General features: G+C 41.2%; 1 protein-coding gene across 6 annotated transcripts in view; it reads left to right on the forward strand.

Annotated features, from left to right (window-relative positions):
* tns2a (tensin 2a) overlaps window positions 1-23,293 on the forward strand; it is a 39,408-nt gene that overhangs the window by 2,059 nt on the left and 14,056 nt on the right. For 5 of the 6 annotated variants that reach the window (XM_088356696.1, XM_088356685.1, XM_088356693.1 and 2 more), the window contains exons 2-7: window positions 11,889-11,994; window positions 12,442-12,479; window positions 21,605-21,643; window positions 22,112-22,153; window positions 22,678-22,727; window positions 23,020-23,203. In XM_088356696.1, coding sequence (XP_088212822.1) covers window positions 11,889-11,994; window positions 12,442-12,479; window positions 21,605-21,643; window positions 22,112-22,153; window positions 22,678-22,727; window positions 23,020-23,203 — 459 coding nt within the window. Of the gene's footprint in view, window positions 1-4,214; window positions 4,487-11,888; window positions 11,995-12,441; window positions 12,480-21,604; window positions 21,644-22,111; window positions 22,154-22,677; window positions 22,728-23,019; window positions 23,204-23,293 lie in introns of those variants that run through there. The other variant, XM_088356726.1, reaches the window with a different exon arrangement.

The following is a 23,293-nucleotide window of genomic DNA, read 5'->3' on the forward strand; positions in this document are numbered from 1 at the left end:
GAGGTTTTTTTTTTTTTTTTAAAGCACTTGTTTGTCTCAAACGTTTTAGTGTGTGAACTGCAGTTTAGATACTGCGGCTTGTTCCCGTCAATATTTGGTTATGAAATCTAGGCGTACTGTGTGATCCACGATCCATGATTATTTGTTTTTGTGACAGACTCCACCCATGTTGAATAAACAGGTCAATCAGGCTATCAGAAAATACAAAGAAGGGTAGAAGTTGAAGCTTCATTTTTCTAATCCATTCACAAATCCACTCAATGTGCTTCACAGGAGCACCAAAAAGTTATTTGCTAGCAAGGGCAACTAACATTCTCATGTTCTCACTCATCTTCCAGTGATGTTAGCAACCACTGAAAACGAAAAAGAAACCACTTTTGCTTTTCATTATTAGAAAAACAAATTAGGTTTGACATTATGATTCTTTTAGGTCTCATTTGTCTATCTCCCTCTGTAATTTTCATGTGAACGACAACATTTAGATTGACCTAGACTGCGGCCTGAAGCCACAGGCATTCACTATAAACACACCCGAGACAGGAAGAGGCTCTGAAGGAACAGCTATTGGTAAATATAGAGCCACTTCAAATGAGAACGCAACATAAGACGTTCTCTCTCAGCCATATTGCTGAAAAAAAAAGCTAAAAAAAACCCCCCCAACGTAGATTCTACTTCATGTGGTTGCTGTACACTGTAAACTATAGAATCCTGTGGTTTCAGCATGATCATATGGACTCAACTTAGAAGTCTTGCAAAGGCAGAAAAATATAAAGTATTTTCTTCTGGAGTCCCCCAAATGCCCTTAAACAGTGTTTCACTGCCTTTATTTAGTCAAGGCACAAAGACTACATTAGAAAAGTTGCACAGCACACCAAAATGTCACAAGAAATGTTATCTAGATAGTGAAATAATGATGATCTTGTCTCAGTTTTCTTCAAAATTTAACGTTTATACTCTATCTGAAATCTGGGCATGTTTAGGTGACCACACATATTGGTGGTAAGCTATGATTTACAGTGAAGCCCTGCGTATGCATGCTTACGATATACTGTAGAGTTGAATGTAACTGATCCTCCGTTGTTCATGAAAAAAAACCGTTTAATATTTACTGTTTCTGAGCTCAGGCCATGACAAAGCGATGAGACCATTGCTGTGGCACCACTTCAAGAAAGTATGTTGAAGTGATTTGGGTAGTTTTAGACATACAATAATGATTGCTTTGCTGCTATCTTGTGTCATCTATGGGCAATTACAGACCCTTTTGTAGACTGTGCCGATTATGCGCGTATTTACGCTTTTCCCCACAGGGCTGAGTCTCTCTCCCTTGTGAAACGTGTGGGCTTGTGGGTATTCTGTTAGTATTGATGGCAATTAACACAAGTCAATTTGTACCTTCTATTGTTTTGAGGAAGAGCATTCAATTGTTCAATTGTCAGTATATGCCACTGACTTAGATTTATGAAAAAAGATTTGTTTGTGGTAATTAGCCAAGACAAATTTTTGGACCAATCAACAGTTTTACTCAGTTACAGTGTGACTGACAGTGAGAATGATTGTTTGTCCGTATGTGCCCTCTGATTGATTGGTGACAAGTCCTTGGTGTTGACAGAGGCAAGAGATAAGGACTGGGATAGATTACAATAGTATGCATGAATACATTATTTTTACTGCGCATATTATATTGAGAAGCAACATCTTTTCTCATGTCGCAGTCAGTTCCATTTCTTCTTTGCCATCACTGATCCAGTTCAATGGTTAGCATCATCGTATGCCCAAAAACCAATTGCGTCTCACCCCATGGCTTATATTGTGATATTTTTCCAGAAAACTTTGGTTGCCAGGATTCACTCTATATATGCTAAAAAAATTGTTTGGTGTCATTGGAGTGTCCGACAACCTCATGCTTTGTTGCTCTTAAACAGCTGCACTTTATCAGCACTCTGACTTAGTGCTGTTTTACACAATCCAGCGCTGCTTCTCTCGCCTCCTCCTCCTCCTCTCATTTCCTGTCGGGCCCTATTCTGTTCTTTTTGTCAGTTGTTATTTGGACAAAGCAGAAAAACACAGGCAACATGATGATGACTTTTTTAACGTCACATCTGAAGTCATTCTTCCTCAACCATTTTCCCATGCCCAACTCCATCTACCATTCACGTGGGACCCTCCCCCACTTTGGTGACCGCCCCGTGGCCTCATTCCAACCCCAAGCATCAGTTTCCTGTCTCTCTGTCCTCCTAACCTTCGTGAGTGGCGCCCACCCATTGCATTTATTTCAGTACCCTTCACCTATTATTATGAATCCACTTCTCTGATACACCCAACTTGCCCAACTTTAACTTCATTCCCTTCCACGTCACATAAAATGTACCGTAAATAATAAACTTCCAAAGGGGGAAAAAAAAATCGAAATCCACACATTCCATACGTATTAGCAAGAGGCATGGACTGCATTAGCAAATTCTTTATGTTCAGAACTGCAGTCATGTTCTCCTTTGATTGTAAGGGATATAGTTACCCAACATTATACTTTTGAAGTGAATGCAGATGGTGCCCGTCATAGCGCTGTGGTAGAGTGGTCGTTTCCCAAACCCAGAGGTTGGAACTTTGATCCGCAGCCATTTTGACTAACATGATGCCCTTGAGCAAGACAATGAACCCCCAGTTGCTCCTGATACTGCAGCATCATCTGAAAATGAGGCAACAGTGTTTGAGTACAAACTGTAAAAAGTGCTATACGTGTACAGCCCATCTGTCATGTACTAACGCAGCACAGATAGAAGCACAGATAGAAGTTAAGGCTCCAGAGAAATTAAGTACTTATCATACAGACATTAAGTTGTCAAATTTCCACCACTAGATGGTAGTGCTGGCACACTGTAAGGTGTTGAGGACTAGCACTGTGTGTTTCAGCTTTTTTCAACTGGGTCACTGTGCTGTTTTATGTATAAAATACATGCAGTGTACTTAGTAGTAGTAAGAGTAGTAGTAGTAGTAGTAGTAGTAGTAGTAGTAGTAGTAGTAGTAGTAATAATAATAATAATGATAATAATAATGATAATAATAATAATGATAATAATAATAATAACAGTAAGAGACAAAGACCACTTGCATCTTCTGGACAGGGATTAAAGATCCTGGTGCCCATGATACAAAGCCTATTCGTCACACATCAAGAAAATACGTTTAAACTTCAAAAACTACAAGTATAAAATAGTTCATTCATTCATTCATTCATTCATTCATTCATTCATTCATTCATTCATTCATTCATTCATTCATTCATTCATTCATTCATTCATTCATTCATCCATTTACTAATTCAACCATCTTCTGAACCGCTTATAAGTATTAATTAAAACAAGAGTAAAAAAACACAATAGTATAATGCAGGTTGAGTCACTGGAAGTGACATCATGCCGCCGAAAAATCAGGCCAAAAATGCAAAGTTACGGTCGTTGGCAGATAGTGAGTGCCACCTTGTGGAAGCAATGGGGTAACCAACTGCTTACGTAGCATCAATTATGGACAGTGGAACTCGATTAAACGGTATGATGTTATAATGACATTCTGCTAGTTTCATGGTGTCAACTGTTTTTGAAGCTGATGCATTTTATCAGTAGGAAAAGGATTTAATTAAGCGTGTGTACAGAGAAAGTGGCTGTGATGGCTAGTTTTCACCACTCAAAATACACATACAAATCTCAGCTAAATTGTTTATATTATCCCTGTAGTGTGTCTGAAATACTGTAAGCAGTGAAAGGTGGTGAGTAATCATGAAAGGAAGAAAATCATAATTTTCTAGTGATTCAGCGTTTGAACAGCAATTAGGACCACCCATTCTGAGAACCACCCATACACACACACACACACACACACACGCACACACACACACGCACACACACACGCACGCACGCACGCACGCACGCACGCACGCACGCACACACATGCATACTGCAGCACACGTGTAGGGTATATCATGCAAATAAGGTAAGTGTTGTTTATCCGGCGAGACGATGTTAAAGTAAACGTGTCTATGTAGTTGTGTATATTCAAGTAGTGCTGTTGTCCGCCCCAAAAGCAGCAGTGTGGCAGTATTTTTGTCCAAACACAACTTTGAGGTACTTTATCTGTATACAACGGGTCTGTATTTTCTACCTGTGCCTTGTTTGTTACAAGAGGTGTGCAACTCCCTTTAAGGGGGCATTTGACCCAATCCAGACTAGCCGCCTTTGCGCTCCCCAATGGAAAAGCGCAAAGAAGTAATGTCACGCCTCCAGTTGCAAAGAGCTGCGTGTGGCCCCACCCGGTTTCTGCAGCCCACCACCACCCACTACCACCACACACTGTGAGGGTGGACCGGAGCAGAGCAAACAAGTGATCTCATAGCAGCAACAGTGAAAGAGTCCGGCCGTGTTCGTGGAAGTTTGCTTCGGCATGAGGGGCCCCCGTTGAAAGTTCAAGCATGTTTAGCAGCAAAGCAAGCAAGGTAAGCGCATTTTAAGTCCGATTGTTTTTCCCGATCCAACATTTGTGCGTGTGTGTGTGTTGGATGAGTGATGCGCACTTTGGATTGAGCGGCATGTTTTCCGCGTCAATTTGACATCGGTTCAAGTTGCACAGATCACGTTGCTGAATTTATTCAATGGCCCTTGAAGATCGAGCCAATAAGTTCTCTCACAATGTGACTCCTTGTTGCGATAAACCTGATTCCAATGACATGCGCGTCTTCGGGAGGGGGATCATATGATGCATTAGGCAGGCCGCCCCCACCTCTTCACCCCCTCGGGGTTACTGCGTCAGAGCAAGTCATTTGCTGTTAATGTCACACAGTTAATTCAAGGATTACAAGAAAACTCACCAGCGCATGGAGATGTGTGTGCATTTGCGTGCGTGCGCGTGCGTGTACAATGTGTGTACAGTGTTTCCCAACCTCTTGCGCCAATTAGGTGCATCCTGCATTATAAAATGATTGCCTAGTGGAAAGGCATTATTTTGTCTGCCGCTTTATCTTGCTGGCGTATATAGATGAAGTTAATTAATTGAACATCATTTCCGGACCAATGATGTCCAGTAAAATTATATATTCTCAGGAATCCCTATCTTATTATATTTCTATCCTCTGTTTCTCACTGCCATAGGCCCAAAATCACCTTTTGACATGTGCAAAATATGTAAACTCACCCAGAGTCCTATTTCATAATTGAAGCCAGACATATTCCAAACATGTGGAATGCGGGAACGCTCATAGGAGCATGGTGAATTAATACGGGCAACACTGCATAAACCCATCTGGTGGCACTTTTCATCTTTTATTTTCAGGATGTACTTTATATTTAATACATATTCTAAAAGCTTGCATATACAGTAATGAAATATCTCAGCGACCTTAGAGGCTTAAAATTTTAACCGTCATATCTTTCATGTCTGTCTGCCTGACTCGGGTTCCTGTTCACAAAAATAGACCTATTTTACGTTTAATAGTTAAATTGAATGTCTTAAATTACACAGATTACCTGTGTATCAATTTTAGACGATACGTTTTTTTTATTTTCATGTCTGCCAGACTTCCTGTTCCCAGATGACTGTTATACAATTTAGTGGTTTAATTGGGGATACATGCTTGTACTCTAAATGACAATTTACTGCTTGCTTGTGCTTTAGACAGTTTCGCTGTAAATGTGTGAATTACTTCCAAAGGATTTCTTGCTTATGTTTTGTGTTTACCAAGGTACTAGGAATGTAAATTCGCTTTTTGCTACTGCCTGCACAAATACGCAGGTATTGTCTCCATTAATGTGCATTGTCCTTTTTAAATAAACAACCAAAGCAAAACAAAATTTTACTCTTGTGTGACCATTTGAGATGCACACAGCATATCTGCCTCATCCACCTGCATCATGCCTCATTGTTTTTTGGTAAAAATGTTAGAAAGACCCATCTGTGCAAGATGTAAAGTACCCACAATGCATTTAGCATCTTCAGAATCCTAAAGTGTGGGATCCTATTGGCATCATGTCAAAAGCATATCAACATGATTAATGATTGTTGTTTGAGCTGGCTCCACATGATGACGGCTTGTCGGAGTCCCCATCCTGCTTGACAGCGTAAAGAACAACCAACAAGCTGATAACATTGTCTGCAGTGCCACCGACTTTTCCTCCATCAGTAGTGGTGCTGTCATTACTAATATTTAAAACCAAATTTGATGCATGACACTGGCACAGAGGTTTTTATCAAAAACGTCAGGTTAAAAGTGGGTGTAAGTGAAAAGATTAATGATTTACAGAGGCATATCATGACTTTTTATGAGAAGGTTGTGGGGGGACATTTCACCACTAGAATAGCTGGAATACTACATCTTTCATTTGTGTCATTTTATCTGAAATTGCTGTTTTGAAGGTGTGGTTCTGTCTCATGCAATTGAGTCACAGTTCATCCGCCCACTTCGACAGTGCCAATGGGCTTTTGTTACTCTTGTGAGTGGGAGAAGGAGGGTGTAGGCTTGTGGGTTCTGACTAGAGTGGCTTCTTGTTTTCAAATAGCCCAGAGTTTCAAGAGAAATGCAAGTAATATTTGAACAGAGAAAGCCAGAATTGTTTACTTGTGGAGGCAGGATAAACTGAGTCACCAAATGATGCTTGCCAATTCGTGTGCTAAGCTACGCAAGTTGGCTGACGGAAACTAACACTGCAGCTCTGCTTACCTTATGGCTTTGACATTATAGCGCTTCCGTGTTGTGTGCTTGGAAACGGTGGTTCTATAAATAGGCAGATAAAAGAATGACTTGCTTGTTTAATTGCACATGACAGGCGGGCGGGCGCTCCAACTACAAGCGATTGAAAGATCAAATCTCCGTGATATGTATCCTTTAAGATAGCTTATGCTATAGATCATGTACACCAACAGCTGTTTTGCTCCAAGCTGACTGATGCCTGGGCTGGATGATGCCACTGGGCCCACTTCAGTGCACATGCTTAGCATTTTTAAAGAAAACCAGATGTTGTATTTTGATGGTAAACATGAACAAATGAAGCTGGGATGTCAGTGCTGGTCCTTTGAGACCATTTCTCTCTTTGTGTGTGTGCGCGTGTGTGTGTGCGTATATGCGCATGTGTGTGTGTGTGTGTGTTGCTGCTAACAGCAGGACTCCCGAGGAGCGGAAGTACGCCGTGGCGGTGCACTGACCTCACCTCAGGAACAGGCACTCTCTGTTCCCTTCCCTGCCTGTCCCACCCAATGGACACGGAAACAAACACGCACACACACACATACACACATACACACACACACACACACACACACGCAACAACACACACACACACACACACACACACACAAATTAACACGTGTGTAATAACTGGAATGGATGCCAGTAAATGATGCTGGCATCCTGATAGCAACACATGTGACAGAATTTCAATGGTGGGTGGGTCTTACATAAGCATGATATAACAAACAAGCCAATGAATGGTCACATTTTTCAACAGGGAAACTGTTGTTTTAGGTAGACTTCTTTCCATTTAATGTACAAAACTCTGTTTAACATTCTGATGTGCTGTCGAATTCCAATTCCTTGGGAATGTACTACCTCCAATCTGCACTGACTATAAAATAATCCGTGATTCTTATCATGGTGTACATTCTCTCAAGGTATCTCGTCAGTCCCTCACAAGTGTCTAACTTCTAAACCATTGGCATAAAGGACAGATGGTACAGAAACTGAATGTATGGATGGAAAATAAAAATAGACCCCACCCTTTGCACCCTGCTCTCTAAGTGACCAGAAGCGTACCTCTTTTTGAAGACACAAGTGTGTGTCTTGTGTCATTGTCACTGACCCTGTGTGGCCTAACCTGAGGCCATGGTTCCCAGTCCTGTCGGTCATGCTCCCCTTCCACACAGCAGCCACCCTTGTCCCACTATAAGGCTATATTTAGAAAGTAAGAACGAGAGAAGACACAAGGAAGCGTCCAGGGGTGGAACACACCAATGGCCTTCTCTGTGTCGATGCATCTGTTTATTCGTGTGCATGCGTGCACCTTGCCTTCTGTGTGCCTCACTTGTACATGTGCGCAGCCCCTCCTTCACTCAATCCTGCCACTGTTTGGCAACTGGCGAGCAAAAGGAAGAATTTTGGGTTAGACAGCATCTCTTTGACTTAAACATCTCTGCTTCGTCACGCTGCTTGAGGAACTGAACAGTTAAGAAAAAAGAGCCTCTTGTGTGTGCGCGTATGTGTGCGTGTGCGTGTGTGTGCGCGTCTGCGCGTGTGCGTGTGAGTGCGTGTGTGTGTGTGCGTGCGTACGTGCGTATGTGTGTGTGTGTGTGTACCATATGTTGTTGAGGGGCCGTGGTCTGTCCTGGCATATGGTGTGCTGCTGTGACGGGAATACGAAGAATTTCTACTGACTATTTACCAAAAGAGTCCTCGGCACAAAAGTTCTTCTCTTATGGATTTGGAAGTGCTGTTTTGGTGGGGGCATTAACTAGATGCTACATTATTCTTTAGTCTTATGTCCTTTGTTAATGTAATCTGAGTCTAATAATAATAATCAACGTTTTCATTGAGTGGCACAGAGTGCAAATGTAGATTAGTATCAGATGTGGGATGATGCATTGTAGCTTGCTGAAAAAGATGTGCAGTGATGCTGCATGTTCGTGTCTATTACTACAAAGATCCCAAATAGCAGACATATATTGTCTGGGTTATTGTGGTTGTGCATTCACATTGTGGGTCAATAGTTTCATCTGCCTCATTTTGGATGTGTTCTATTTGCCAGCAGCAACAATCTAACCAGAAAGTCTCGAATATTATCTCAGAGTGAGGAAGATGTTTTTTAGCTGTTCCAGTTGTGACAGTAATTACTATCCTGGGGCTCGGCTTGTTTCTAAATCCTTATCCGCTCACACTGTACCAACTGTTTTCTGTTTCTTCTGCTCTAAATCTTCCAGAAAGTTGTTAAAATTCTAAAATTTTTGGATCATTTATAGATCACGTTCAAACTAGTGATGGTGTTGCTGCCCTAAAGTAAGAAGAATAACTCTCGATCTTAATAGTCTATATAAAAGGGTGCAGGGCGATGTATTGTATGGCCTGCTTGCCACATGTGGCTCCCTTAGTGCTTAATCCAGTGCATCAAGCATTTACTGTAAAAGGCCATTTTGTTATATTCATTTGCCACTTCCTTCCACTCCCCCAAAATTTATAAAAATGACATTTCAAAACATGATATTATAACAGAGCCAGTGTTTTGCGAGCTAGCAGGCTGTTTCGGATTTCATTTGAATAATTTTGTAAGTAATTTGGAATCTGACAGAATCTGTGAATATTAGTTCCGTACTGTTATGAGAGCATCCCCAATTTCCAACCTCAAGTCTCTCATAAAAGCATACATGAGGCTTACCATATCTTAAAGTTAGCACACTGTTGCTGTTAGCAAAACCACACTGGTGAAATAAACATTTACACTAAGTGTTTGGCAGCATTCTTGTTTTTGAGAGGCATCAAGAGCACAATATATACCCCAACCACAGGCAGCCATAGTAATCGTGACCAGTAATCGTTGTTGGTTTTTTTTCTTTTCTCTACCATCAAAAGAGCATGTCTGTGACATTACAACAAGTAAAGAAAAGTCAAATTTCAGTTTTTCAATGACTGATAATTATGTCTAAATTTCTACCATGTCTATTTCGGATTCTACTTGAAATATTATGTAAATTACATCAGATGTTCTTCCTCAAAAATAGTCTACCCCACATAGCATCTCAAATCAAATCAAATCAAATCAAATCAAATCAAATCAATCTTTATTTGCCAAGTTTGAGCATGCCAAACAAGGAATTTGACTCCGGTACATCTCGGCCTCTGTACAACATTTAGGAAGCTAACAACCGTCAGGACAATATGTGCAAAAATTCACAATTATTCTCAAACATCCCCTGATCTTGTAATAGAGTGACAGAGAAGAATTCAAGCCATTTACTTCGTTGCTCTGTCTTGGTCAAATAACATGTTGGGTTTGTTTATGGTGAAAACGTAAGAAAAAGATTGTTTTTCGCTTATATTATACTCCTTGCAAATTAGCATGCATTATTGATTTGATCAAAGTGAAGATCCCATTAGAAGTCCTTCCACAAGCATGAGCAGATATTAAATGAGTGGTGTCCCTTCACAACAGCTTACATAACTGATCCAACCAGTGTGCCTACGACTTTAAACAGTTCTTTCAGTCAGACAATCAAGATTATTTTACCTACTTTACATGTTTCGGCTACTTCCTGTAGCCTTCCTCATAAGCGTCAAGAATCTTCCTGAACTGTTAAAATAGTAAACTTAAGAAGAAAGTATAAACCTTCACAAACCAGTGTGCCTACTGCTCACTTTCTATCCACTTGTACGAAGAGCAACTGAACACAGCCGGTCGTGGGCAATGCCAACAAGCAGGCAGCTGTCCAAACAATGACCAGCCTCGAGAGCTGAGTCGGAGCATCAGGATCATGGAAAAAAAGTGGGCAAACAACTCGGTGTCTTTGTTACCAAGGAGTTACCACAGAGGAAAAAAAACCTCCCTTATGCAAAAGAAGACGAGTTATAAAGATGTTTCATGTACAAAGAGGCGATGCGCCGTCGCTTCTGGATACCTGCCCTGGAAAAATATTCTTTTCACAAATGCTCCTCATCCTTTGCTCTCTAAACATGCACACTATCTGCACACAGCTTGTAGCCATGAGAGTTCCCATGTCATGTCTTTGCTGTGTCACGCCAGGGACAACCATCATAGGCTAAATACTGTGGTTTTCATGTCTGCCTCAAGATTCTGATGTTAAAGGTTCAAAGCTTGGATCTCAGCTTCCTGTGTGGCGTGAGCGTGTTCTCCTTGTGCTTGTGTTACTCAAGCCTTCTCCCACATCCCCAAAACATGCATGATAGGTACATCGAAGACACACACACACGCACGCACGCACGCACAAACACACACACGCAGGCACACACGCAGGCGCACACACACACACACACACACACACACACACACACACACACACACACACACACACACACACACACACACACGCAGTTAGGATTAGGTTGTGGTATGAGTGGGAACCATGGGGATTATTACTGTAAGACTTAACTGTTATACAACCAAAGGTAAAACAGGCAAAAGCAGTTATGGGTAAATGCGGTTACAAATTAATTTCAATATGAACTAAAAATCTCGGTTGATTTTTTTGATTACATTTCAGTAATCAAATCCTAGTGGAATAGTCCCTGAGTGAAATTTTAGGGTAGAAAATTAATATTTTTATTGAATGACCAGAAACCTCTTGATATAGTCTGATGAATGTGCTTTTTATTTGATATTCACATTTATAAAATGATGTTGGAAGTTGTTGTATCACTCTTGAAGAAAATGTTTTCTCTGTACTGGGATGTGCGTATTTCCTATTTTTTAACTGTGCATCTTACATCAACCTTATTCAGGGCTCGAGACTGTGAGCAAAATGATCACAAGTGCTACTACCTCTTTGTCAGAGTGTGCGAGTGAGAAGTTCATCTGGTCGCCTTGGTGTCCAAATACGTTAATGATCCCACCAACACAAGCACTGTCTTAGACATTATGATTAAAAGTCACCCTCTTCTTTAGTCTTTTGCAATTTCCGCTTCATTGACTTGCATGTGAACCACAGATGTGCTCGCTCTTCAATTCATAAAACATTTCAGGACGTCGGTATGCGTTCCATGCATGCACATCGGTCCATGAGTCCCCATCAAAAAAACAAATAGCAACCCCACAAAGACAGAAAAGAGTGCAACTAACCTAGAAATTCAGTCTTTCTTGATGTCTGCCAGCGGCTCTTCTGACTGTCATTTGTTTTTGTTTGAGCAGTCCGGGAAGGGGGAGCCTCATGTCTTCAAGGAGAAGACCTTCAAGAAACGGCGTCAGTGTACCGTGTGTCACCAGAATGTGGACAACTTGGGCTCCTTCTGCCGAGGTAATGTTGACCTTTTATGAACTGATGCGTGCTGGAATGAGTCCATTTTGAAGGAATGGGCGAAGGGTTCTGTTCTAACTTGTCAACATCATGAGACCACATGGAGTCATTGTAAAAGATCGCCATTAACCAAAGACACAGTGCATAAGGAGACGCTCATTAAACACTTAGGTCATTCTGTGTAGCCTGACGGTACACGGACAAGAGTCAACAACTTGAGCTTGTTTTCATCTATTAATTCCGACGGAATTCCGATTTTCAGGGCTACATTCACTAGCTTTGTAATATGACACGACATCATTTGGCTATTAGACGTCATGATTGTCAGTTTGATTCTCTTGAAATAGAGTTGAACTTTTTTTGTGAATCTGTATTAGACCAATGGCGCAAAAGTATGACTGTGTTCTTCTTATTTTGTCTTTTTGTGTCTCCCCTTTCGCTTCTCAGTATGCAAGACAGTCACTCACAGGAAGTGCGAAAGCAAGGTAAGATACACAGTGGCAAAGTTAATCTTGGAACTTGTGTGTGGGTGCGTGGGTGTGTGTGTGAACCTTAAAAGTCACACCATCATCTAGATATATTTTTTTGTGAATATGTAATGTCAATGAGCATGCTAGATGCATTATTTGCACAGTAAAGTGTTAAAATATAGTGCATTGAGTGCAGAAGTCTTGAGAATGCGTGCTCATGGAGTAGCCACCCTGTCACATTCCTCAGAAGGAGCAGCAGGCTCGTTCCAAAGCCGTCCTGCTGCCTCTGTGAAAGGCTCATTGATGGAGTGATGCTCTAATGAATAGACAGAGTTGAGTTGGGGAGTGTGTGTGTGTGTGTGTGTGTGTATGTGTGTGTGCGCACGTGTGTGTATATGTGTGTGCGCACGTGTGTGTGTGTGTGTGCGTGTGTGTGCGTGTGTGGGGGGCAACCCTTCTTGGATTGGGTAAATAGAGGCTGGTTGAAAGTCAAAGTAAAAAAACTCCAGCATCCTCTGTCTTTTCTTTTAGCTGGATTGAGGAATCCTTCACAATCGACAGAAAAGACATCATTATTCATAAAGGGTGTCAAAAAGTGAGCATGTGTCTCTCGCTCTTTAGTTTAATTTTGCGCTTTGTTTTTTTTAAAAATTATTTTCTCTTGAGTTGTGATTATAATCTTGTTTGCCATATATCCGCGCAAAATGTCTTCCTGGGTACATAATTTCAATTATTTTCTCTAGAAAGTTGTGGGGATTTACATATTGATACATTTTATTGACTCAACCCTGTTCTAATTTTCTTCAACTGTGAGCTATTGGAAGGGTGAAACAATAACCTTTGCACTCGTGGCAGGATAGCTTGGCTTAAAGTGTACCTCTGGAGATTACATATTGTTGGAGAAATGGAGTAATATTGTAAAGTTTGGTCAATATCTGGTGTTCCCATTTTTGTGTCTAGTCTTGTATTTGCCAAAATAATCCCCCTTTCTCTCTACCGTCAAATGCACGGCACCATGTTGGGAACGGATGAGGTCACGTCATTGATGTGGTATAAATATTTCACTCCTCTTCTATCATTCTTTCCCCAATTCTTTGCCCACCATGTCGACAGACAGCCTGCAGCTGGCTCATCTCTATTCCCGTGAATTAACACAACTTTATTTTGGGCATGTTTCTCTTCTGAGAACAGACCCTCCTTATCTTGATCCCAAGTGGAAAATTGGCGTCCAGTGGGCTTGCTGCATGAGGCCCAGGGGCAAAGATGTGGAGAGAAGTTTGGAACAAGACAATGACAGAAACGGGGAGGAGGGAAGAGTGGAACAGTAGGAGAAGGAAGGATTAAGTTTTGTGAAATGCAACCTTTGACAAGTTGACTGGCTCATCTGTATAATTGGCAAAGAGTGGAAATTTCCGCTGACCTAACAGAAAACCTCACCAAAACCTCTTTTTCAATGCCTGTAAAAAGAAAGGAGCAACGTGTGCCTATTCTCTTCAGTGTCATTATTATGTATAAACGTCACAGACGCAAATCAGGGCGCAAATCCATCCTGGCAACGCCAACTTTGTGTAAGAGGGTCGGGATGGAAAAGTTGATATTAACACTTGGCACTCAAATTTCTCACCTAAGTGCATTGAAAGCTAACAAGTATCGTATGCATTTACACAAGATTCAGAAAAAATGCAAAAGTAAACAGTGTATATGAGAAACAAAAGTTGAAAAGTTCCAAGCCAACTAGATTAGCACAGCAGAATGTCTGGATTAAAGAGGCCATTGATTGCCATTCAACATCACAAGTTCAGACTGTAGATGTCAGAGTCACATGCTTATTGACTAAGTACAGTAACTTATCGAGGTATAAGAAAGAAAACATCCCTATTAATGTAATGTGTATCTTAACACCACAAAGGACGAGAACGTATTGTAAGAGACCAAACAGCACTTTTTGATGCTTTAATGGGGAACATAATTAGCAGAACTTGCATAGCATCCACCATGTTTGCAGAGCTTATACTTGGCATTGTGCTCATTCTTCTTAAGTATCCCCATAGGTTGTTGTTTTGTTTTGGTTCCTCTTGTTTTAATTTCAACAATATAACAGTAAACATATTAGTTTTGTCTTTACGTAAAAAAATACGTACAAGTGAATTTCAAAATATTGCCTGGAATTTGTTGTACCGCCACAGTATGTGGCGTTCATCCTCTTGCATCCTTCATGTGCATTTATTTCGGAAGTCCTCTAAATTACTGAACATGAGGAGCTACATTTGACAAGTGTTGCATTCAAACAGTTTTATATGAAAAAAGTAGATCCCAACCGTGTACGTTGGCTAACAGTCTCTTCTTTTACTGTCAACATGAGAACACTAGCCACAAGTGCCATTACTTGTTGCTAGGCAGAGTTCATGTGGCTCCTTTGTAATTGCCCCATAAAACAATGGAAATGAAAGGTCAAGTCCACGAGGTTGTTTTAGTGCTCATACAGATACACATTTGGAAATAACACCATAAACATGATGTACAACATAAACAAAACTAACTGCATACCACAGGAGGTGGATACTACACAAATCTGTCTCACATATCCCATGTGAGAGCTTTTAGTATGCACCTCAAATGAATTATCACATTGTATGAAACAGAACCAAAAAGCAAAGTAGTGTGATGGGAAGTGGTAAGAGCTCCAGTTGCAACATAATCCTTCTGACCCCGATGATTAGGGTGCTTGTGGTTACACTTGTCTTCCCAAATCTAGTCAAAGACACGCTAGCTGGGATAGAATGCAGGAAATGGAGCCCTGACCCTTTACTAGAAAGCTTGAACACAGAGGTGAGGAAGCAATGAAGCTACGGCTAGAATAGAAAACATGCTTGATGTACAGTCTTGTGTTTTCCCATCATGCAGCTGAGCCAACACCCCCGCCTCCATGTCCCACTGGATTTCCTGTGCAGGTCAAATAATACCTCTGCTGTGATGTAATCTGTGAGTCTTTGCCCCTTCTTACTGTTGAAACACGAGGGACATTTTACTTACATAGTGGTTTTATTGGCCATTTTATGGTTAACAAATCCCTCTATGAATCTTACTAACATCCATCTTGTATTTTATTTCTCAGCAAGAAAACTTGGGAGTCCAGTAGTGGTATCACCCGTGATAGTTTACTTTACGTGGCCTTGAATGCAGCCCCTCCTGCAGCTGGCCATGTCCCCCCGACCATTTATTCCTGTTAGTCATGTGAGTGAGTCATTTAGGATAACACAAACAAAATGTAATGGAGCAGGGATCTAATGCGTGTCTCTGCTGATGATCAACCAGCAGAGACAACTGTGCTATCACAAACATGTCTGGTAATTGCAGAGATAGGCTGACTTGGGTGTGTGTGTATTCCAATTTACTTTCGGTAAAAGCTAGACAGACTACTCCCTTCACTTGTCGCGTATCGGAGTAGACAACCTTTCACACTCATATCCACTTTGTCACTGAGTGGGAACCTGCATTGAATGAATCATTGCATCATCATCAGTGACATGACGTTTAACATACTGCAAGTAAATATGGTCCTGAAAATATTTTAGGGGCAACCTCATCAGAACCATGTAGTGCTTTATATTCTCTAGCCAAAAGGCTATATTTGAAGGAGTCTTTGACATGGGCCACACCCCAACTAACCGAATTGGCATATAGCTCATGTAGCTGGAGCTGAGCCAACATTTAAAAAACAATAACATTAATAAATTACACTAGTGTTTTGCAAAAAATCAGAACGTGTTCATTTGCTTTCTTTAAACAGGGTTCAGGCTGATGAGAGCTACAGCTGTGGAAAAGGAGATGTGGGGGTGTGGGGATTTTTGCAAGGGTGGCTATCTGAATGTTCTTATCGAGATCAGGACCAGGAACAGATGTCATGGACGGCAGCTGAAGTGCAAAGGTTAGAGAGGGAGGAAAGGAGTGAGAAGCTTGTTTGCGCCATCGACTGTTTACATTGTTGATCCCGACCGATTCTTGTCTTCCTGTTTTGTTTTATTGAGCCTTGTTTGTTTATGTACCGTCTTTTCAGCTTTGAGTCCTTGCTTGGCTAGGGTAACGCCAGTCACATTTCATCAGTTTGTGCTTTGTGTGTGTGGCCTTCCACACGCTCACGCGGCAGTGAACGCTCATGTGCAAGCAGGAACATGTGTGCATTCTTGTTTTTTGGACCTCCATCCGCATGCTCGCTGTGGGCATTTCTCTTTATGTGTGCACTGACCCAGCCAACTCTGTAACACGGAACTGCGTTAAAACTCCACCTCGGGGACCCGTGTGACCTCGGCCTTCCTCTCAGCTGCTCAGAGTCAGAACGAAGCACGCAGAGGTTGATTTCTTTCCTTTTCCGAGCCAAAGGATAGTGTGAGAACAAGAGTTGAACACGGACGGAAACATGCAGAACTGTGTGAACAAGTCTTTGTTAGCTGGCCTCACATATCCGATAAAGCACCTCCCAGCCAGTGTGGTATGACTAAAAGGGTATCTTGGCTCAATAAAAGTTGTGAAATGCCCCCAGGTATATGTTTTTCCTTCATACGTGTTGGTTTTGCTTAGCCACGGCCTTGAAGTCGTCCTGTGTTGCTCCGGGTGCTCTTTTTTCCCGGCACGTCACCTTGACATGCTTATTAGACTTATGAGGTGCGCTTTGAAGGCTTGGCCAGGTCACTCTTGGTGCTGTAAAATGATTCCTTCCTGTTTTTCACAAAGGCACTGCTGTAGCTTTGCCTACCCTATAAGGACCACTATCTCATGTAAGAATGTCATTTTTTTATTTTTTACTCTGTTTGGAAAGTATTATAATATTGTTTATAATACAATGGAACTGGCTGAGCACAAACTTCTTCTGGATGCTGACTAACCTCTGAATGGGTCATTTTTCAAAAGTAAAAATTCCCCATTGAATGAATCCCTTCCATAGTCAAAATGTCAAATTAAGCACCACTGATAATGAGATGATAACACATTCCTCTTACACCGGTTTAATGATTAATCATGATTAACAAATGACATTTAGTTTATGGTGTGTCCATTTTTTTTAGTTTTGTTGAAGTAACTGAAAAGCTCATGTTTTGGGGATTTGCGACAATAAATTGATAGAACATGACTTGCAAAACGTCTCATGGGCCAAATTTAGGCGCAGCGCTTACGTACATTGCAGTAGAGTTTGTGCTTCATCTTGCTAATCGCTGGTATTTGTAGTGCATTACATCTGCCATGTCTGTAGCCTTATATAGCTCGTGTCACATCTGTTCCCCCGCCGTTGTTCTCTCAATCATGCCCACAATTCGTGGATCTTATTGCAAGTCAAACCTCACCGCGGTTTGTGCACATCACAGCTCGCTTTCTGATGATGGCGAAGATGAAAGCTCGCAGGGGTCACGGCCGGCTCTGACTCTCATTGCAGATTTGGTGCAGCTTTCATCAGTGTGCTGTGATTGGCCTTCCCTAAGGAGTTGAAGGAATGGCGAGGCAATTAGGCCTAAGGCCAGTCATCAAAGCAAATTCCACGCTCTTATGAGGATGGTGACAGAGACTGGTCGGGGACCAAGAAATTTATACAAGTACTCATTTCTTAACAGTGTCAAACTTAGGAGGATTTGTTGTTGTTCTTGGTTTTTGGCTACGACATACGCTTCTTTTTACCTGGAAGAAAGACTAGATGAAAAGTTAAGTGTGAAAACCCACAGTGTCATTAACATCAAATTTAAATTATTGATTCATTTATTCATTATTAGGAAATAAAATAAACGCAACGTAACTCTGGTGTAGCAACAAATCCGAGTATGATGTGATTAGCTTTACATAAGGCACAGAAGTGACAAGAAAAGCTTGGCTGGCTTGGTTCATATGAAAGCCAAAACCTTTTCAGTTTGAACTGAGCTAAAAAATAATCTAAAGTATTGAGTGTAGTTATAGAAAACTCAAAAATCAATATATTAAAAGCAGCACTTCATCTCCTTATTCCAATGGTTGACTTTTTTGTCAAAAGATCACATTACCTTTAAATTTGGGTCAGTTCTTACATGTTTTGAAACCAGTTTATTCTTTAACATTATATTTTACAAGTTGGGGCTGTTTTATTTCTTTACATAATACATTAAACTCTTGAGTTTTAAGTACTATTGTACTTTGAAAGGTTTGACCAAATGTGAAAGGCTCAAGGAAGTTAAAGGGAGAGGAAAGATTTTTTTTCCCCCTTGGTTTGGAAATGATTTAAAGAAAGAGGAAGGAAGTATTTGACGGAGAGAGGGTGATGGGGAGGTGCTGTGAAAAGAGGAAAAGTGGAGGGGAGGGGTAGATGTCAGGAAAAGGTTGGGCACATTAAAAGGAAGAGTTGAGTGATAAGACATTCGAATTGTGAAGAAAGTATGACCTTAAATGAAGAGACACATAAAGGCATACAAAGAGAAGAGGATGGGTGGAGGACTATTAGCAGGAAGTTCCTGCGTAAGCATTGGCTTGAGGAGATGGAATCTGGTGTGATGTTTTTGTTGTGGTTTAGCGGCCACCCTCTTGCCTGGCCCTTTCACAGGGCACCCGCGGAGAACAACATTAAGTTTCTGGCTCTTTTAAAAAAAAAAAAAAAAAAAAAAAAAACGGCAGTACAAAAGGTGAATCAAGGGTGACACGGGTAAATCCCGACCCGAGTATAGCCCGATTCACGCTGCAGGGTGTACGCACTGGATAGCTGTAGTCATAACAACTAGAAATTTGAAACACCTTGAACTGCATCCATGTGGCCTCCTTCCAGGCTCGGCTGAGGGAGGAGAAATTCTTCTTGTATCGAGGAAGGAGCTTGGATTGCTGCAGTTCCCAGCTATTCCACCAATTCATAATGAGAGGATTGACTGCAACCAAACATGAATGTTTGATTTTTGTTATGATTTTGTTTTTGTGAAGTGTGAATTGTTTGGAACGTCGATGGCTGGAGTGTGCAAAAAGTGGCTAATGAAAAGACAGGCAAAGGCAAGTTCAGAAGGAATTGTCAGCAGAAGAGAAATTCAATCGCATACTTTGTACACTATACTCATACAATACAATACAATACAATACAATACAATACAACACAATACAATGCAATACAATGCAATACAATGCAATACAATACAATACAGTACAATACAATACAATACAATACAATACAATACAATACAATACAATACAATGCAATACAATACAATACAATACAATACAATACAATGCAACTTTATTTATGTTGCGCATTTTACAACTGGAGCTCTAACAGAGTATGTCACAAAGTTCATTATTAAATCCTGAGTTTATCCAACTTTTTTTTTACAGTGCTCCTACATGATTACTAACTTTAATTATTTACCATTTTTATTTGAGGTACTGAGTAAGTCGTTGCTTGCATGAACATTTTGTTATTATTAGTACACATAAATCCATCCGTTTTCAATACCGCTTGTCCCCACGGGGGTCGCGGGCGTGCTGGAGTCTATCCCAGCAGTCATCGGGCAGTAGGCGGGGGACACCCTGAACCGGTTGCCAGCCAATCACAGGGGACACAGAGACGAACAACCATCCGCACTCACACTTAGGGGCAATTTGGAGTGCTCAATTGGCCTACCAAACATGTTTTTAGGATGTGGGAGGAAACCGGAGTGCCCGGAGAAAACCCACGCGGGCATGGGGAGATCATGCAAACTCCACACAGGGAGGGTCAGAGGTGGAATCAAACCGGCACCCTCCTAATTGTGAGGCAGATGTGCTAAGTACACAAAAATGTTAAAATTATAAACAGTCACTAAAATACAATTTATACAATATCATCATCGTCATCATCATCATCATTAGTACTTAGTAACTACTCATAAAGATGTCTACATTATGCATAATTCTTTTCCATTTTTAAAAGGTGTTGTCATTGTGAAAGAAACCAGTAGTTACTTTTCAGAGCTGCATACGTATAATAATTTTAGTCTGGTTCTCAAAGGAGCACCAGAGGTAATTGATTAGTACTCGTTTTTCTCCCCAACCTTGCCAGTCTCACTGGATGAACTTAAAGACTTAGAGACAGAAGCGGTTCCTGATGTGCGGTCATCACCAAGCCCTCATCCATTGTGCTGCCTTGGTAAAAAAAAAAAAAAAAAAAAAAAAAAAGAAAACTTTTGGACAAAATGCTTGCAAAAAAACGAGCAGCTATGTTGGCTTTTTACAAAAAGAAAAAATACTCAATTGCCTGTTAATGTGATTCAGGCGTTCAGTGGGGGGAGTGTTGTTGGATTACAACATCCCGCATTTCATCCCAGAAAATGGCTTTCATATGCTGCTACAGACTCATAAATAGATTTTGATTTTTTTGGACCGTACACATGCTTGTAAAAAAATAGACCTGATCCAGTGAAAGAGACGAAAAAGACGTTAAGAGCCAAGCCGAAAGTCAGTCAGAATTTGGGCTCAGTCCGGGAACGAGAAAAGCACCAAGGATTCACAACATGGAAGAAGAACAGAGATTCATTTTCCTGTGGGGATAGAAGGCCATCAATTCTTAGACTAAGTCATGAACAGACCGCTATTTGACAATCAGAGCCGGATCTGCTTCTGGATTTAGCTCATTATCTGTCCCTCTACCTTCCTGTTGATTCCTGTCATTACCGTACAAGCAAACTTATGTGCCTATGTGGAGATGCCCCCCCACGCCCCCACATACACACACACACACACACACACACACACGCACACGCACACGCACACGCACACACACACACACACACACACACACACACACACACACACACACACACACACACACACACACACACACACACACACACACACACACACACACACACACACACACACACACACACAAGTTCAGGGCCTGTGCAGCTTCCTTTGTGTGCTGGGGTAGATACACATAAGCCCTTGCCCTTTTCCTGTGTCCAAATAAACAGTCCAAAAAAAGCCAGATGATGAAGGAGTTGCCTCGTGTTCATGTTTTTGCTCCCTCGTGTGTTGCATCTGTTATGTAAACGTGACTGTGCCACTACCTTCTTCATTAAGACAGCTGTATTATGTGTATGTGTGTGTGAGAAAGAAAGAGATTTATGTCATTGTCTTATTTAAATGTTTTTTTCCCTTGTGTGTTTTAGGTGACCACAGCATGTATCCCAGCTCCTGCCAATGACCTGGTAAGTCTCTCTTGTGTGCCCAAATTTTCCTAAAAAGTGTTCTGTATACAAATTGACTTGATATACTTTTCAGCTCTAGGCTACAATACATGTTTTTTTTTTTTTTTCCCCCCCCAAACCACTAAATGATTTTCTTCCCCAAATTCCTTCTGGGAAGCCGTTTGTGCAGTCAGCCCAGTTTGGGCTCCGTTCATTTCTTGTGCTCTGCACGATTCCTGTCCTGAAGAAAAATTTTGATGTTGGTATAGGAAGTAGCAATGCTTCTCCATTAAATAATCTGTTTATTAACTTTCCTCTTCTTCCTGTACACCCACTGCTTTTCACTTCCTTACATTTTGGACTCTTTTTCACACCTTTTGCATATCATTTACCCCCTCCTTATTCTTAATCCCTGTATTTTTTCCCCCTTTCCTGTTGTTCTTTTCATTTTATGCCATTTTGCTGTCGTCTTTCCTCATTTTCTTCCAGCAACGCAGAGGGACAGCTCCGTCTCGAAATGCCCAGCACCTGGTAAGCATCTTTAAGTTCTCTCTCTGTCAGTCTACATTCTGCAGACAGGGGCCACGAGGCAGGGATAGCTCAAGTGGTATTGAAATCCCAAGTGACCCATCATTGTGTCAGTGGATGGATGAGGCAACTTTGTAAAATATATTCCAGTCCAGTGAATGGCAAAACATTTACTTTTTCACTTTGCCATTTCATCTGTTTCCCCCATTATCTATAGTGTTAGTTATTGTAATTTTGTCATTTAGATTCATATGTACTCAGAAACAACAAACAATGTCTTTATAGTATATCAATAAATGAAATTATATTCCAAGAAGTTTTCTCAGTCTAAACACTTTGCTTAATTGCGTCAGGAATCAGAGTCCAATCACGTTACACTCTATGTTGCCATTTTTTCCTTGCATCCCTTGGTTGCTGTGATGATGAGTGATTAATCTCTTAATTTTAAGATTGATCAATCACATTCTAACCCCCCCCCCCCCCCCCCCCCCCCCATATTGTATGTTTTAATCGGATTCTCTCTCCAGGGCTCCACAAAGTCTTTGACTTACACCAAGCAGAGGAACACCCTGCCAAGGTAAAGGTCATCTCATTCTTCCATTTATGACCTGGCCCATGAGTTCTTTCCTCTAAAGAGAGGAATTTCTGCCTGGGCTTTCTTCTGCTTGTGTCTTGCACTTTACTTTTATTACTGCCCTCTTTTTCTCACAATCAGTCACCTCTCCTTCATTATAGACGCTTAGATTGAAGCCTGTGTTAATTTTACTAGCTTGTTTTGGTGGTCATAACTTCATAAATGGGCATGTTCATGTCAAGATGACACATCCTGTACATGTTTCAGTAATCTCAATCCTCACCACGTTACGCAGGAGCTTCAGTGCGGACCGTGTGATGGAGCGAGTGATGGAGCGTCATTACGACTTTGACCTCACCTACATCACAGAGAGGATCATCTCCGTCTTCTTCCCACCCAAGCTGGAGGAGCAGCGCTACCGCCTCAACCTGAAGGAGGTGGCCGCCATGCTCAAGTCTAAACATCAAGACAAGTTTCTGGTGAGGAAGACACAGCAGGCAAATTATGACTCGTCCCTGTTTTATGCATATCATGCCATTTATAAACTTTACACAGATCTGATTGGCTGG

Source organism: Syngnathus floridae, chromosome 2 (genome assembly GCF_059516105.1).
Source record: "Syngnathus floridae isolate MCC-2025c chromosome 2, RoL_Sflo_1.0, whole genome shotgun sequence".
Classification (NCBI taxonomy): domain Eukaryota; kingdom Metazoa; phylum Chordata; class Actinopteri; order Syngnathiformes; family Syngnathidae; genus Syngnathus; species Syngnathus floridae.